The following is a 16,544-nucleotide window of genomic DNA, read 5'->3' on the forward strand; positions in this document are numbered from 1 at the left end:
CTAGATAGGTTTGTGCTATCATTGTAATTGCTCTACCTTTTAAGGTATATTGAACAAATCTTTTTCAAATTTTAAGAGTTAAAATGTAAACACTGCAAGCTGATTTTTGTTTTTAAATAAAACCCTGTATATTCATTGCACCCTTTCCACAGGGAACTAGTGTGGAATTTTCTATCATCGGACATGCATTCATGGTGATTATTTTCTCTGCCGTGTCCTTATGCTCCATTCCTGTACACAGCAAGAAAACAAATCTCTCTGGATTCTTGTAACATTCACAATATTGTCTGCATAAAGGAATTGAGCAGACTGGCAGTACAAGGAAAGGGTCACACCAGGTATTTATTATCCAATCCCTCCACCCTCCAATTAATAGGTAACCTTTTAGGTACAACAGTCTTGACAGTGCTTCACTGGCTTTCTAAATCAGTGCTTTACCTGGCTAAATCAGTATAAACAAAGTCATTCTCTGCAGGCTGGCTAGTGGCTTGTGGCAAGTGAATTGACAGTCTCATTTCAGTTCCTTGTGGACAGTTGCATGTCACAAACACTACCGTAACTGGCACCTTGTTGGCAGTCTCAGAGACAAGGGTTTAAATACATAGTTTGAACATTTTTAACCCTTCCTCCAAATTCCACTACGGTGGCCAAACTGCCCCCCCCCTCATCTTTATCAATTGATCCTTCAAGCCCTCATATAGATTGTGCCAATCACAACACATCATCCAGTCTTATCCTGGCCCCTCTCACCAGTATTAAATTCACATTTTAAAAATCTTATCGTCTTAAGTCTATTTTTATCTGGTCGTATTAGATAATACAGTTTGGTTTATCATTCTTTTCATAAACAAGGTTTCTTAAAGCTTGAATAAGTGGTTATCTTCATACACAGACTTAAGTTCCATATTTATAGTAGTGCAGGAAGCTAGTTTATGCTATCGTTCCAAGTTGCTGAGGTGACCTCAAATATAACCTTACAATCACAAACTCAGATCCTGTAGCAGGATCCACTAGCAGAGATCTGTCTGTACAGAGTCCCACTGACACCAAATAGAAGTTTGTATGGTCATCAGAGGTCTATGTTAGTAGACCCCATTGCAGGATCATTGCCATAGATATTACAGACTAAAGTTTATGTAGGTCCTCTTCTCCATTCTCCTGCCAATACAGGATTATTCCATAAATACATTTCAGTGCTTTGCCTAGTTAAATATTCAAGTAGAAGCCACATCACTTTCTGTTTGGAGATTCTTCCTCTGTTTTAATTTAAGGCCCCTAACATATTTGTAAAGGAGTGTTTAATTGCAGCTGGGTAAGTCAGTATCACACTCACCACACGGGACATTTCTCAGGATTTGAAACTGCTATGTTTAGTTAAATGGCAGCATTCGATTTACTAAGTTTTAACCACCATTGGGAAGCTGAACCCTGGAAAGAAACAGCCACTGATCAACGGGCTAGAACCTAGTGCATCAGTTGAAGCATACTGCTTTAGGGAAACTCCAGAATCTATTTGCAGCCTGAGACCTAAGTTGCAAAGGTTTCCCTTAGACCTAGGTTTCAATGTAGACATGAGTTACCAAATTAATTCACTACAGTAAAACCAGAGTATATATTTAAAAATAAAGCAGTTAAAATAAGTTAAGTTACATAGAATCACAGATCCAAGTCTTTTCTACAATCCTGAATAGGGTAGTTTTTGACAAAACTGGGCAGGAAGGTGGTTTAGGAACACAACCAGAAGTTTGTTGGCAGCTATCAGTTTAGGTTTTAACTTTAAACTATCTACTTTGGGATATCTGCTAACTAACATCTAGAATACAAAAAGGCAGCACAGTGAGAAGTTGAAATCTTAACATTTTAGTAAAGTGCAAGAGAGCTTCTGAATATACTTATGGCTTTGCTATGACCTTAGTTGAGGAGTAGAATTCAAAGATGGTGATGCCAGGTTCTTTATTATTGTACTGAGGTTGGCAATCTTTTCTTCTAAGAAGTAGTTTTTCTTCTCAGCAGTTTTCTGTCGCTGTTCTGTCATCTCCAGAGCTTTCAGCAATTGTGCGTTTTCAACATAGAGATCCTTAACCATTGCATCTGCTTTAGTATTCTTGGAAAGCTAAATATATATATAAAAGTTACTCCCAGCTTTTTATGTCTGAAGAGATACAAGTGAAAGCAGTGCCGTGTTTAGGCAAGCTGCTGGTTCAATTTATTGTGAGCACCCTCATCCATGCATTCATGTAGTGCATGATTATATGAAATCATCCACAGTAAAAAGGATACACCAAATTGGATATTTTCATGTATTATAAATTAAACATTTCCTAATGTTTATGGGCACTACTAGTATATTGAAGGTGGAAAGAGGTTGTGCAGAAGGTCAGATATTATGGGTCCACAAATCAAGATCTGCAAACCCTTGTTTATGCAGTTAGTGCATGTAAGTGTTTGTAGAACCATGCCCCAATTCTTTAAGGCTTGGTAAATTCTCATACACCAGAACCCATCAAGTCCAGAGGGGGAGACGACTGCAATTAGACATGTCCACTGGGTCCCACAGATACAGCTGTGATGGAAAGTTCTGGAACACAGGCTTTCCCTATATAAGTGGGTGAAGTGCACCAGTACTCTCTCTTTATTCCTTTGAGAACAGCCCTTTTGTGGGTGATTTGGGGCTATGTTAAGGGCAGCTGGACCCTGTCTGTCAGTACTGCATTTCCCTGATGAGTGGGTAAGTAAAATCTGCCCACTTTACAGGAGAGTCCAGCTGCAACTGTGACTCCAGGGATAAGCCCACCAATCAGGGCCGGCTGGTGCTTGGGGCGGCCCATGGAAGGGGGCGCCACGTCCGGCTCTTCAGCAGCAATTCGGTGGCGGGTCCCTCAGTCCCTCTTGGAGGGAAGGACCTGTCACTGAATTGCCGCCAAAGAATGAAGCGGCGGCGGTCGTGGCTTTTTTTTTTTTCCCCCGCTGCTTGGGGCAGCAAAAACCTGGGAGCCGGCCCTGCCACCAATGACGATAATTCCTCCTGTCTGGCCTTCCACACCACTGTTGTCCCAAATCCCTTGTTCAACTGAACAACTGACTTGGTCTGCTCAGGATTCTCTTCTGTCCAAAGACTATGTACTTGAATTTAATGGTTAGCCTTATGCTTGGCCATATTAATCTGCCAGGCAAATTTACTACCAGATAGCTCAGATCTTTCAGGACACCAAATCGTCTTATCTTCCTTCCACTGCTCAAGAAAGTCCTCTCTGTCACTCCTGGAGATGTCTACCAGTCCCTGCTTCCTCAAAAGAGATCAGTAAAAATTAAATAAAATAAGTGAACCCAGGGACCATCTTATCTCCTGGGGAAGGGGAGATCTTAGTTTTTTGACTCCTCTAGCGACTTGTGTTTTGAGTCTTTGGAAGCTTTGTTGGGCTTAAGATGCAGTTCATTCACTTGTATAGTGAAGCTGCCTCTGTGGGACTAAATTTAATTAAAACTAGTCGTCTCCAGCTTTGGGTGGATAGATTCTGTCATGAGGGAAATATGAGGTAGGAACAAATTGTCTCAGCTATTTAAATCTAATATTGCAACAAAAATTGCATTTTTTAAATAAATGTGTTGACTATTCAGTAAGGAAAGTATTTTCCATTTCCCCTCAAGTAATCTGATTTAATACATCCCCAAATGTAAAATTGTTTGACTGAATGTAGAAATATAAGTTAAGTAAATCATATACAAGACTTAAAATCTTATTTTGGGAATGGATTTTCACTCACCATGAACTCCTACGTGCATTGAAAGGGAACACAACATTTGTGACACGGTGAGGAAAGTTAAGTACACATCCGTGCTCAATATACCAATCTACATGCAGTGCATTTGCCTGTTTTCATCTATTATATCTCAAATCAGAGATCTTATTTGTACACTTTTCAGCCCTGAATTGTGAAATAAACTTGAATGTTAGTGTAATTTATTTAGTGAGACTGCTAAAAAGCTCACTGGAATTCATGGGCATTTTTATTTTTTCCAACAGGGAAGAGATGAACATTTAGGTAATTCAGAAAACGCTTGTATCCTAATAAAGGAAAACAGGAGCAAAGACCCTGCTGTGTGTCTGGGTAAATTTTTCCCCTGCCACGTGCTATAAATCCTTGGGAGGGAACACCCCCAAAGTGTAATCTTTGGGAAAGTACCTTGTTCTCCCTCTAACCCCATGTACAACCACTCTTCAAATAAGATCCTTCTCCCAAATTGGAGAGGTTTGTTTCCCAGGTTTAGGTCTTGCAAGGTACTGAGCAATCATAATTCCCAGTCAATTAATAACAAATTGTGGATGCTGAACTCAGAATCTTTAGTCAAGCGTGCTGTGTTTTAGATCAAAAGCATAAAGGGCTTTTACAATCTACTTTGAACAAAAGTAGAATCTGGCATACTTTGCTCGCTTAAGTTGTGTACACAAGGTATGTGGGATCCCAGGAGAGGAACGGTAAGGCTTACTTGTTCTTTCAGTTGGTTCACTTTATCTTGGAGAAGCCTCTTCACAAGCTTCAATTTCTGCTCAACATCCATCATACGTTCTTCCATCATCTTTAGAAGCTGAGCATGGCCCCCCTAAAAGGTGAACAGTTATGTGAGAGGTAAGTCACAAAGACACATCAATTGTTATTTGTCTCCTCTCAGGTGATACCGTGCTGGGAGACAGATTTGGTAGCCAATACGAGTCTGTTTTAAAAGATGGGCTCACATCTGTTACGCAGTTTGTGTAGGTAAATACTTATGCACTTCCTCTAAAGGGACACTGTCAACATTAAAATAATTTTAGAGTCCTTATTAGCAATACCTTAGATTATTAAATTTAACAAATCTAGTTTACTTTCATATGTACTTTTTGCCTTTCACTCAGGCTAGGCAATGAAAATCAGACCTGACAGTTTTCGCTTTCGGTTCTCACGCTCTAGACAAAGTTCTGTTGCATTTGGGTTCACTACTGCAGGGGAACAAAAATCATACGAACCTATTTTTATTTTGTAAAATATTTGTAGTAAACTGAAACTTTAAGGCATGAAGTTTGACAGTCTCTCTTTAAGGTCAAATAATCCCCACAACCTTCAGTCTTTAAAAATAAATGGAGGGACTTGCTACTTCCCCAAAGTTTGCTTCCTTTATTATAGTTGTAGATTACAGGCTTCTGGCTATTCAGAAATGTTAGTAATCAGCCTCCTTTTGCCAGTTTTCTTCAGCAATGTAACTCACAAGCCAGCTGAAACAATAATTTACTGCAATCAGAATACCTGCAAAAATCAGACACTGCATTGCAATTTTCCTGGAGCAGTTGGGAAGGGGAGGCAGCAGATCACAAAGAAAGGTATTTGGAGACATTTTGGTAATTAGCAGTCATAGGCAAGGAAATACAAACAGTGTTAGTTTAAATGCCAGTTTCGACCTATATTTTAAAAAGGCATCTGAATGGGTGTTAGCCAAGAGTCACTTTGATAAAATACTGAACCCTGAAAGGGCCCATAAGCAAGCCACTTTGTTACATGGGGTGGGGCATTAATGGGAGGCTGGAGGAGAGTATTTTTCCCCAGAGAATAGTTGCTTATTTATTTAAAATTCTATAGAATGGATTCCATTATGGAGGGAATTGCAAATAGAATTACATTTTACCTGAAGAAGCTCCAAAAGGATCTCACTAGAAGGAGTTTTATATATACACTGCAGTTAAAAACAGTAATTTTAGAATTACATATCATGTAGGAAGCAGTATATAATGTAGTTGGACTGGGGACTTTTCCAGAGGGATTTAATATAAAATCTAGCAGTAAGTAGAACTTACCATAACAAGTTCTAGCCAAAATATTTTCATCTATCTTTTTTTAAGTTTAGTGAGATACTCTGAAACATAGGTCCATAAATACTTTTGTTTGGCTGTTGGTGCATGAAGTGAATAATTAGACAAGCATAACTGTACGCTGTGTTGTAGCTGCTTGGTCTCAGGATGTGAGACACACAAGGTGGTGAGGTAATATCTTTTACTGGACCAACTTCCTTTGGTGAAAGAGACAAGCTTTTGAAAATTAGCTCTGTGAAGCCTGAAAACTTCTCTCTTTCACCAGCAGAACTTGGCCCAATAAAAGATATTATCTCACCCAACTTGTCTCTCAAGTATAACTATATAAAACTTACAGGGCTCCGCAGATTTTTTTGTTTTGTTTTGTTCTGGTTTATAATCTGAGTTGTGTGTTCAAATGAATTTGAGAACACCAATTGAAACTAAGTTTTACCTGATTAGTCTATGAATCTATAAAGCCTTCTCCTGAAGTTACAGGAAGTGAGGTAATGGACTCAAAGCAGGTCAGGTTCATTCAAAAGATGTAAACCTCAGTAAGTCAGGACAGAGTTTTGTTAAAAAAAAGTTTCACACAGCTTGTACTCCAAGTATACAAGAGCCAGGCTATAATGCTGTAAATGTTTATACACATCTGTTAAAATAATGCAGACGTCTAGCTTAAAAACAGTAACTGCCGGGAAACATGGGAATACTAAGAACTGTGATTTGAAGATGGACTTCAGTCATTACAGATGCTACTTTTTTGTCCAAGTTTTTAAATCCAACACTACATAGCAAGTGGATGCTTGAGGCCAAATTCCTTTATCAAATGTGCACATGCAGCTCTTGCTAAAAATGTATGTGCAACTCCCACTCAAGTTGAGGACAGAATGTGGGTCCATGTCATTACATACTATGCAATAGTTCCCATCCGCAATATCAGAGAACAGTGAAATAAATATTTTGGCCAAAAGGTTTTGTTTAGAAAAGCTGAAATTCTGTAGTCAGTATGATACATTAGTAAGACAGAAGACACACCATTATATTTAAAACGTTTTATTTCTCAGGTACATCAAAAAGTGTCATCTTTCCCTGTTAAAAAGTTTATACATCTTGTACAAAACTCAGTATAAATAACCCAGATTTTCTTCAAATCTCATATATAAAAATTAGTACCTTTTGATAAAAATAGTTACAACCATTTGAGAAAAATAGTGTATTTCTTTCCACAATGAACAAGTCAACAATTTAAATAACATAAATAAAAAGGATTTGTAACAAATTGAAAAATGACAGCTTGTGAATTTTCTTCACAGAATAGGTTCTACACAAATAAATAGGAAAAACATAATACTGTAGAGGCTTTTTTTTTTTTTTTTTAAAGCACAGAATAATTTGATCCTCAAATTTCTCAGCTTATGCCAGTTTGAGTGTAAGTAAGTTTATCATTGTAAGGAATGAGATCATTAGCAGCCAAGCTTTCAGAGGTGCCCAATCCTCCTGTAGGAATCTGCATGCACTGCTCGCTGCTCCGGTAGCAAGGCCTAGAGAAAGAAGGCAAGTGGGACACTTCACCCTGATATCAAGATTTTTTTTAAAAAATACATACACTGCTATTAAAGTAAACCACCACCAAGCAAGCAAAGCAAAACAAACAAAAGCAACAGTCATCACAGAGCATGCAGAGAATCACAAATTACATTTTTCTAAATATTTATACAAGCACTACACAAATGGGGTGGGGAATGTCAATTAACTTTATGCAGTTGCTAATTAGAAGAAGTGAAGCTGTAAACTTCTGGTTAGAGGAATACAGCTGCCACAATATGTATATAGTCTCAATATTGTTGGGAGACTAGCAGCATCTGCCTGAAGGGTGTAGTCCAATTCAGCTACATTAGAAAAAGTTCTCAGCATTTCCATTATAAACCTAGTTTGTACAGAGACTATATCTGGGACACACAAATTGGCTCTAGGCTAAAACTGTATTCTGGAAGGGGTTTCACTACAATAAGTTGCTTTTTAAAATTTTCAAATTCAAAAAACAATCTGGAGGAAGTTTTTTGGTGTTTATACTGTGTCCACACAGGGATAAAATGAGGGACAATCAAATTTTTACAGTATTTTGGACAGATTAGTGCATGTTAGAAAGCGTGGCATTAAACAAGGGCAGATTCTAAACATATGGAAAAAGAACTGGTTAGGTGACGGGGACACTTTGTAGTTGTAAGGTTATTGTATATGGAGGAGGAAGTGAAAGAAGTACAGGGATTGCTGTTGGGGCTAATATACTGCAGACAGAATTGGAAATAAGTGACACAGGAAAGTATCAAAGTTGGCACCAGACAGACCAAAAAATATAATAATGTAGATGAAGGATCTCAAGTTCAGAAAGGTCTAGACAGGTTAGTGTGAGTAACAGACGGCTCAAGAGTTTCAATTTACAGAACCTGAAGTCCTGAATACAAAAACAGTGATCCTGAAGGGCAACAACTTGAGAGCAATTACAGACGGAACAAGGACAGAACATGGCTATGACCAAAAAAGCAAATAAAACGGGGACAGAAAAGGAACACACAGTACAACTCAAGCACAAAGTTTATCACCATCACTCTACTTGTATGCATATTTGCTGTACCTAATTGTAAGCACCTTATTAGAGAAAGGCCTTGGAGCTAGAAGAGCTCTGTAGGAGTGCAGCAGCAGCAGGAGTAACACCAGGACTAGGTGGGTTAAATGTATACAGATAGCATGGAAAATCTGGGGTTGTACTCACTGGTGAAATGACGGTGGAGAGGGGATATGACGCAAGTTTTCAAGATGCTAAAGGGGACATTGAAACGTAAATAAGCTTTCAACTAAACGTTTACCCTAGGAATCAACTAAGAAAAAAAAGCAAGGTGTTTTTACAAAGGAATGTTCTATCTTGTGCTGAACTAGAAGCAGCTGACAAAGATATAGTCCCTGACCATACTGAAAAAGTGCTCTGCTGTAACAAAATTGATTAAAAAAAAATAAAATAAAAAAAAAATCAATCAATCTAGTTAAACCTATGTGAACCCTTATTGTAGATGCAGTAGAGCTGGTGTAACTTTTTTTTTTTATCAATTTAGTTTGCTTAAGCTGTATCACTGTAAGAAAAGGATAAACAGGTTTTAAGTACATCTATTTGCACAGGTTTAACTAGACTGATTTTTAAAATCTAATTCAATGCAGTATAGACAAGGCCTTGCAGAGATACACAACAGGAAAGATTTACACATTATTCATCTGCAGAACCACTATTTATAGCATGTAGCTAGCTTATGCTTGATGAGCTCTCAAATAATTTAAAAACTTTCTTGTTTTCCAAAAAAACCAAACAACCTTACGTACTCTTAAGACAGTTCACAGTATGTTAACTTGCAGAAAAGCTGCTATAAGATTGCTTTTTTTCCGCCTTTTTTTGTTTGCTTTTAAATAACAAAATTTCAGACTAAACCTTACACTCTACCTTTCATACTCTTTGTCACCAAAGACCTTGACATATGGGCGGGCAGTCCAGAGCCCTTTGAATCCCGGCCGTGGCTGAGATTTAAAGGGCTCAGAGCTCCCCATGGCTGAGGGCAGCCCAGAGCCCTTTGAATCCCGGCCATGGCTCTGGCGGCTGGGCTGGGGCCAGGATTTAAAGGGCTCGGGGCTCCCCTCAGCGGCAGGAGCTCTGGGCTCTTTAAATCCCTGCCCCAGCCCCGCAAAGCTCGGAGTTCCCCTCGGCGGCTGGAGCCCCGGGCCCTTTAATTTGCCCCTGAGCCCAGGGGGGCTCCCAGCCACCTCTGCAGCTGGGAGCCCCTGGTTGATTTAAAGGCCCTGTGTCTCCCAGCCACAGGTGGTGCCCTAGTGCCTTTAAATTGTGAGAGGCCCCGCCTCTTCCGGATGAAGCCACGCCTCTTCCGGATGAAGCCACACCTCTTCCGGATGAAGCCACACACCCCTCAGGACTTCGGCAGTACCGGTAAGTCCTGTAAGTTACTTTCACCCCTGACATATGGTAACATTGCCTTCTCGTCATCAGAGTGCCTGACAGAAGACCTTACATGCAATATAATTTGTATTTAATTCATCCTGCTGTGCTTTCCTTTCGTTTCCCTGCTTTTGGATGATGTGTCTCATCCTTAAATATTTAATACTCTTAAAAAAAAATGGCGTCACGGAAGAGGTTCGTCATTTTTGTTGAAAAAGTCCATTCAAGTACATGGCACTTGGCAGGAGTATGAATTTTTTGATAGAGCTATCCCTTTCACCCCAACCCAGCCTATATAGAGCCTACATATGAGTGAGTCCCCAAAAGATACAGTTATGAATTGATTTTCATTGTTTTATACTGAAAAAGTATACTATGTTGTAACTCCTTCTCCTGGGATACACTTTATACTCTTGTAAAAAACCATGAAGGGTCCCGTCACCTTCTCAAATCATTCCAAAAAGATAGCATGACGACAAGTTTCTTACCCCGTGAAACTTAAAACACTATTGCTACATAAAAACAAAAATAAACTGAGCATGTTCAAAGGCTCTTCCTAACTTTAAAAAAAAAAATTCAATTTTTGAAAGCCCAAGGCTTTAAAGAAAAATGCTACAGAGCTTAGTCTACTTTGAGTGTAAGATTGTGTTTAAATTTAAGCTTTTGTGTTTAAAAGAGTGTTTACAGTAGTGTTTTTTAATCAATGTTATCTGAAGCTCTACCTTCCTCCATAAAAGGAAGTCAGGCAAACATTCCAGTTTACATATAAGGCAGAGACCAGTCTTTTGGGTACTCTTTTGCTTTTGAAGCAATTTAAAGTGGCAGAGAGAAACTCCCCAAACTGTAGTTTACAGTGGAAATGCCAGCTTTCATACCAGTGCTTCTGCATTATCTCCTATAACACACTTCTTGCACATTTAGGTTATACTTTATTTTTCAAATAGTAAAGAAACTGGATGACAACTGCATTGAAAATACCACCCCATGTGAATGGTGGCCACAATTTAGTCTTGAAAATACATTTTGAATTTTCCTTCAAAAATGGCAATGGTATACAAATTTTATCATAACGCCACCTCCCAGAATGTCTCCTCCTATGACCTGAGAATAATGAAGCTGCAGTGACAGGGGTTTGTTAAGTGTCTGTATTATGTCAGGCAACATTTGACACACCTGGACTCCATGCGGCAGTAATATACTTTGCTAGTTCTGCATGCTTTAGATACAGATGTTTGTGCAGTTTATAGTTGTGCTGTACCTTTAAAACTGTATCGTTTCATACTTGATCACACATTAAAAATATAAATAAAAACGGTACTGTCAAATAAAAAATGTAGATCAAAAGGAGAAAAGCTAGTAATATCTAGCTGGGAATGGTTAATACTCAGGAAAATTAGAAAGACTGCACAGTTAAGCTACGGTCTCAGTCAATGGCATGCAAACTGAGGGCATGTTATACAGATATTTGTATTAAGAAGATACCATTATTTTTGAACTGGCATAAACAGAGAAAGGATCACATCAGAATGGAAAAAACGGGACAGTTAATCAATACGTTTTCTAACTCTGAAGCTGCACACTAAAGAGAGTTGTACCTGTGGCATGTTTGTTTCAGAGGGTCTATTTTCAAGTTCCTCCTGCAGTCGTTGACTCCTCCTCTCTGCCTGCTGTAGCTGATGTTGGAGTTGCAGGAACTGCTCCTTGGGCACCATAGTACAGCCTTGCTGCTGGAGCTGCTGCAGCTCCCGAGAATGCTGGGATTGGCTAAGCATCACATTGGAGCTCGAGTGTAGCATCTGAGTAATAAAATAAAACCAGCCATTAGGAGTGATGTTGTTTACACTTCAAACCAACCAAAAGAGCTATTTAGTAAGTAGCTATTTACTAACATTTGCTACAGGACCCTACTGGAAACCAGATTCAAGTCTTCAGCAGGCTCTTTTTCTGGATAACTGAGTCAAACAAACTTGATCTGATGGCGAATACATGCACTGTGTTAACTATTCTGCAACAGCTCTGGTTTTTTACCCACAATAAAAAGTTGAGGTTAACAAACCTTGTGCATTTTCTGAAAGGGAAAACGTATGTGTGTTTGTTGTTTTAATCTAATGAAATCTGACCTTTGATCCATGTTGTCCTGGGCCCAGTTTAAAATTTAGGCCTGTCAAACCTAAATGAGCCACTGGTAATTTTTAACGTCAGTGTTCATTTTGTTTAGACTTGATCTTAACAGCACTAGCTGCAAGGTTAGCATTAAGGCACAGCAAAAGCAACCAAGCAGGGGCTTGGCAAAAGGAGGCAGTGCAATTATTGACTCGGGCTCAGGTCACTCCATTCTGATCCAAAGCTTTCCCAACAGTCAGAAGTGCTCAGATATGTGGTTTTGGTTTGGGATCCATCTCTAGTTTAATGGAATTTCATTAATATCCCAAAAGCCATTTTCCTAAAGGAGAACGGAGAGTAGGATGTTTTCAGCTCAGTGCATGTAGGATTTAAGTCATATAATGCTACTCATTATATCCCATTCAGATCTGTGTGACTAAAGCCTCATTCTTTATATTTATCCCTAAATGCTGGAAAACGGAAGCCTTTATATTCCCAGTTACTCGAGTGATGCCTCCAGCTACAGGCAGAGATTGCCAACAACCAAACAACAATTTGACTTCTGTGTACAGAAATGGAGTCTTGAAGGGGTTCCTTCAGATATGGGTGTGTTTAACAATCGGAAGAGGTTTCTTTACCATCAAAACCTTATGTCTTGTCTATCCTAGAAGAGGATAATCCCTCCAGCAAACCCTCCTTGTGTAGACACAGCTTATACCCACAAAAAAGTGCTTTTCCAGTTATAGTTTATACCAGTTCCCCAAGTGAACTAAGCTATACTATCCAAAGCACTTTTATGCCAATATAACAGTGCCTAAACTAGGCCTTTTTGCATATACTTATGTTGGGGGTGGGGAGGCCACAGGAATCACTTCCTTAACCAGTATGTCATACTACCCAAACACCTAATGAGGACTTGGCCTGAGAGGGTCTAACTTCTCTCTCTCTCATTCTGACAAAGTGCTGCTTTCAAGCAATGGGATGACACTGCTCAGATGAGGGCAAGACTGCAATGTGATTGCTGGCACAATCACATTACAAGCATGGAAATCTCAGCTGGGAATTGTCTGACAAGTTTACAGATTAGAAGTCATTTATTTTGTTTTTAAATACCCACACAATTCAACATGTGATTATTTATGTTAACATTTTTCCAGACATTAACAATTGAATTTAAAAACAAAATTCCAGGCAAAGTTAGTTTATATCTAGAATCATTTGTGATATTTGAAAGAAAAAACCACACAGTCAAGTTATTAAGATTTTAAAAAGACCAACATGCATTTGAATAAGATTGGAATGGCTCTATTCCTGTTAATCTATTAGATATACAATAGCTTTTTAAAAGGATGTATAATTAACCTGACACATCAAAACACCTGCACTAGTCTCTTGAGTAAGGTGTTTGTGGTTTTTTAGTTCTGCAAACATGATTTTGCTTCTTCCCTCCCAAGTGGTGTGATTAAGAAGAATGCAGCAACTAATATTTGTGGTTTTACTCCTTGGACGTATCTATATTGGGAACCATAGTGGCATGAACTCCTGTGCCCTGTCTATGCTACGGCTTTCTCCTTGGGCTGCCCTGGTGCAGGAAAAAAGGAAGTTATACAATGTTTTCAGTGTAGACAAGCCCTGTGTGTTTATTTTCTACAGGAGAATCAGAACTTTCTCCTGAATCAAATAAACATGTTCAAAGGCTAATTTCCTCCTTTCTCCAAAATACAGGCTAAGAAAGAATTCTATCTATATTCTCTGCGGATCTGACGGGATTTATCAAAAAAGCATTTCAGTTAATAGGACACAATGAAACACAGTAATTACTAATGGAGGACTCTAGAACATGAGCACAGATGCTAGCAGTACCTCAAGAGAATAAAGGCAATGAAACATTGTTTGTCTAGACAGAAAAAACCCCAAAGTATCACCTTTTGCCATGCTAATCTGCTAGGGAAAGAGTACCAAGAGCTGCACTCCTTAAAATATTTAAGCATGTCATGTAGTCTGACCGCATTTAAAAGAGTGCCCCGCAGTTCAATGAAAGGCATGCAACATATCCAATGTTAACGAAGAGACATCGCCAACCCTCTCAAGAAAGTAAATGGCCGTTTAATAAATGAAAAAAGAAAAATGAAATTTGAGAGCCACTTTTCATTTTGTGACGTCAAAAGTTTATCCATTATGACTTTCCAAATAATCTTGGGAACAGACTTTGAAAGGTATGCCACATTTCTGGACCTACAGGACAGAACATTCATGATATATCCACATCCTTTAGTGTAAGCAGTACGGCATTTGAACTAAGTATAGTCATAGCTATATTACAATGAATAGTGACTCCTTTACAGATATGGAGGGTTACAAACCCAATACAATTAGTAGCGTAATAAAGAAACAAAAATGAGATTTCTCCGTGCTATGGTAGTACATTGAAAATGATTGCTCTACCTTCACACACTATCTCAGACAGAGCACTGCACCCTTCTCTGCTAGTTCCAACCACTGAGTTCTAGGCACAGGTTAGCCACAGACAAAAGGAGAACAAGCACAAGAGAGAAAGTCAGAGTAGTTAGGATGTGCAAAGTGCTAAGTGAGTTTTATACACACCTGTTGGAAAAAGATTAGGAAAGAGGACAGAAAAATCTTGCATGTTACTAGATACAGTTTTACAGGAGAATGCATTTCCATGTATGGTAAAGAAACAGCCAAAAGCATTAACAGTCCAGTCTAACAGTATATCTAGGTTCCCATGATTTCAATTGTCTTACATGGAATGGAAAATTTAATTGTTTTGAGCATATATAAAACAACAGTATTTTGGACATTCTGTCCGCCATTAATTATCTCTTCTTATGGAGATGTTTAGTCATATTTTAAGTTACGCAACTGAATTAGTGTTTTCTGATAGTCTACTTGGGGCCTATTTCTAGCTCATTATCTAGGCAATTTTTAAAGTAGTTTCTAATACATCTTGCTAGACAAGCATCCTCTGGGAGATGCTCTCATTTTTATTTTGGCACAGGACTTGCTTCACCATTTGCTTCACCATTCTCTCCTTCAAGTTTAGGGGATACGGTCAGATAGAAGGTTATGAGTTCAAAGTTCACATTCAGCTGCAAAATATTCCCATCATAAATAAGAGAAACCTTTCAAATTCTATTTTCATAAATTTGTTTCAAGCACATATATAAATTAGGCAGACTAATAAGTTAGAAGGACCGGACATTTTTTTCCTTTTTCTTTGTTCACATGACCCATCTTGTGTTACTGGCTTTTGAAGGGAGCAGGAGGAATTTAGAATAAAACACCCAGAAAGCAAGTTTTCAAAATTAACATGCATAGTCATTAAGCTGTAAGAGGTTACAAGTGAGTAGTTTTATACATTTATAATCAATAGCTCCCTAAAATTATAATTTGCACACTAATGTTGCCAAATAAGGTTTGGATAGAAACATTGAGAGTCTTTACTCTTATCTTTGGATACAAAAAAAATCTCCCTCTTTGTCTTCCATTTGATCATGACTCTGAAGTAGCTGTAGTTTCTTCTCACAACTTCTGACAAACATCCCCTTTTGTCGGAGCACATTTGTCATGCAGCATAATTCCTTGATTAATGAGAATGTGACTGGACATTTGCAAGAGACTTCTACCTGGCCAGCCTTATCAGTTTAAGTTTGCACATTACTGTATCGTATTCCTATCCTACTGAGACCAGGAAAATATCTTTAAATACATCATCTATAGATACTGGTCCCAATTCTTCTCTATTCAATACTGTTAACATTTATTGAAAGGTACCTCCATTAGTTGTTCATCCAGTTTGACTTGCTTTTTTCTTAGCCCTTCATTTTCCAAATTGATGGTTTCCAATTCACGCTCAAGTGAATTCATCTGACTGATCTGTAAAAAGAGAAGAAGATCTTCCCTTAGGAATGTTGTTTCGCTTGGAAAGAACTGTATATCTACCAGAAATACCCACAACACGTTCTGAGAGCTACGAGATGCTCTCCTGGAAGTATCTGAATAATCCTATTAAATGCCTGTCCTCTGCTTTCCAATCTTCTCTGCCCATTTCCTTCCCTCCTCTGAAGTTCGCTTCTCTTATTTTATTCTAATGATTTCCTTTTTCCCCCCCCTTCAGTTTTTCTGTACATAAAATAAGAATAAGGCATAAGAAGATTTAAAACTAACTGGACTTTTATAAACAAACTGTTTGTAAACTGGGTAATACAAATAATTAATTTATATTTTAATCATTCATATTCTATATAATGAAATACTTCAAGCATAGTTACGGTTAGGTAGGAAATGGTTAACACATTAGGAGAAATTTATGTATAGTTTATGTCATGTCAGTTGTTTTTGTTGTGTGTACATGTATGTACCTACGCACAAGATTTTGTAAAAAGTTAATAGGAAAAAAGAAATGGTTTATGGCTTATGGTTTATGGCTTATGGTTTTATCTACTTTGTTTAATAACATCTACATTAAACCATATATCTCAGTACTTCAAGAAAAACCACTAGTAAGGAGACAAAGAGTAAGTAAGCAAGTACTCAATGTTTGCAATGTTGTAGCCATGTTGGTCCCAGGACTCTCTCAAGTATTCAATATCAGACTAA

At 38.3% G+C, this 16,544-nt stretch overlaps 1 protein-coding gene and 1 long non-coding RNA gene across 7 annotated transcripts in view; one reads left to right on the plus strand and one right to left on the minus strand.

Moving 5' to 3' along the window:
* LOC123369334 overlaps positions 1–16,544 on the plus strand; it is a 47,473-nt gene that overhangs the window by 5,292 nt on the left and 25,637 nt on the right. For 3 of the 4 annotated variants that reach the window (XR_006579009.1, XR_006579011.1, XR_006579010.1), the window contains 4 exons: positions 153–338; positions 4,501–4,628; positions 5,222–5,356; positions 9,681–9,766. This is a non-coding gene — a long non-coding RNA (uncharacterized LOC123369334). Of the gene's footprint in view, positions 1–152; positions 339–4,500; positions 4,629–5,221; positions 5,357–9,680; positions 9,767–16,544 lie in introns of those variants that run through there. The other variant, XR_006579012.1, reaches the window with a different exon arrangement.
* NIN (ninein) overlaps positions 1,623–16,544 on the minus strand; it is a 109,012-nt gene continuing 94,090 nt past the window's right edge. Inside the window, exons 28-31 of one of the 3 annotated variants that reach the window (XM_045014798.1) lie at positions 15,720–15,821; positions 11,417–11,617; positions 4,489–4,602; positions 1,623–2,113 (exon numbers count right to left, since the gene is read on the minus strand). In XM_045014798.1, the coding sequence (XP_044870733.1) occupies positions 1,904–2,113; positions 4,489–4,602; positions 11,417–11,617; positions 15,720–15,821 (627 nt within the window). In that variant the 3' untranslated portion in view covers positions 1,623–1,903. Of the gene's footprint in view, positions 2,114–4,488; positions 4,603–6,880; positions 7,366–8,597; positions 8,645–11,416; positions 11,618–15,719; positions 15,822–16,544 lie in introns of those variants that run through there. The other 2 variants (XM_045014799.1, XM_045014800.1) reach the window with 2 other exon arrangements.

The sequence above is a fragment of the Mauremys mutica genome, chromosome 4 (assembly GCF_020497125.1).
Source record: "Mauremys mutica isolate MM-2020 ecotype Southern chromosome 4, ASM2049712v1, whole genome shotgun sequence".
NCBI classification, from domain to species: domain Eukaryota; kingdom Metazoa; phylum Chordata; order Testudines; family Geoemydidae; genus Mauremys; species Mauremys mutica.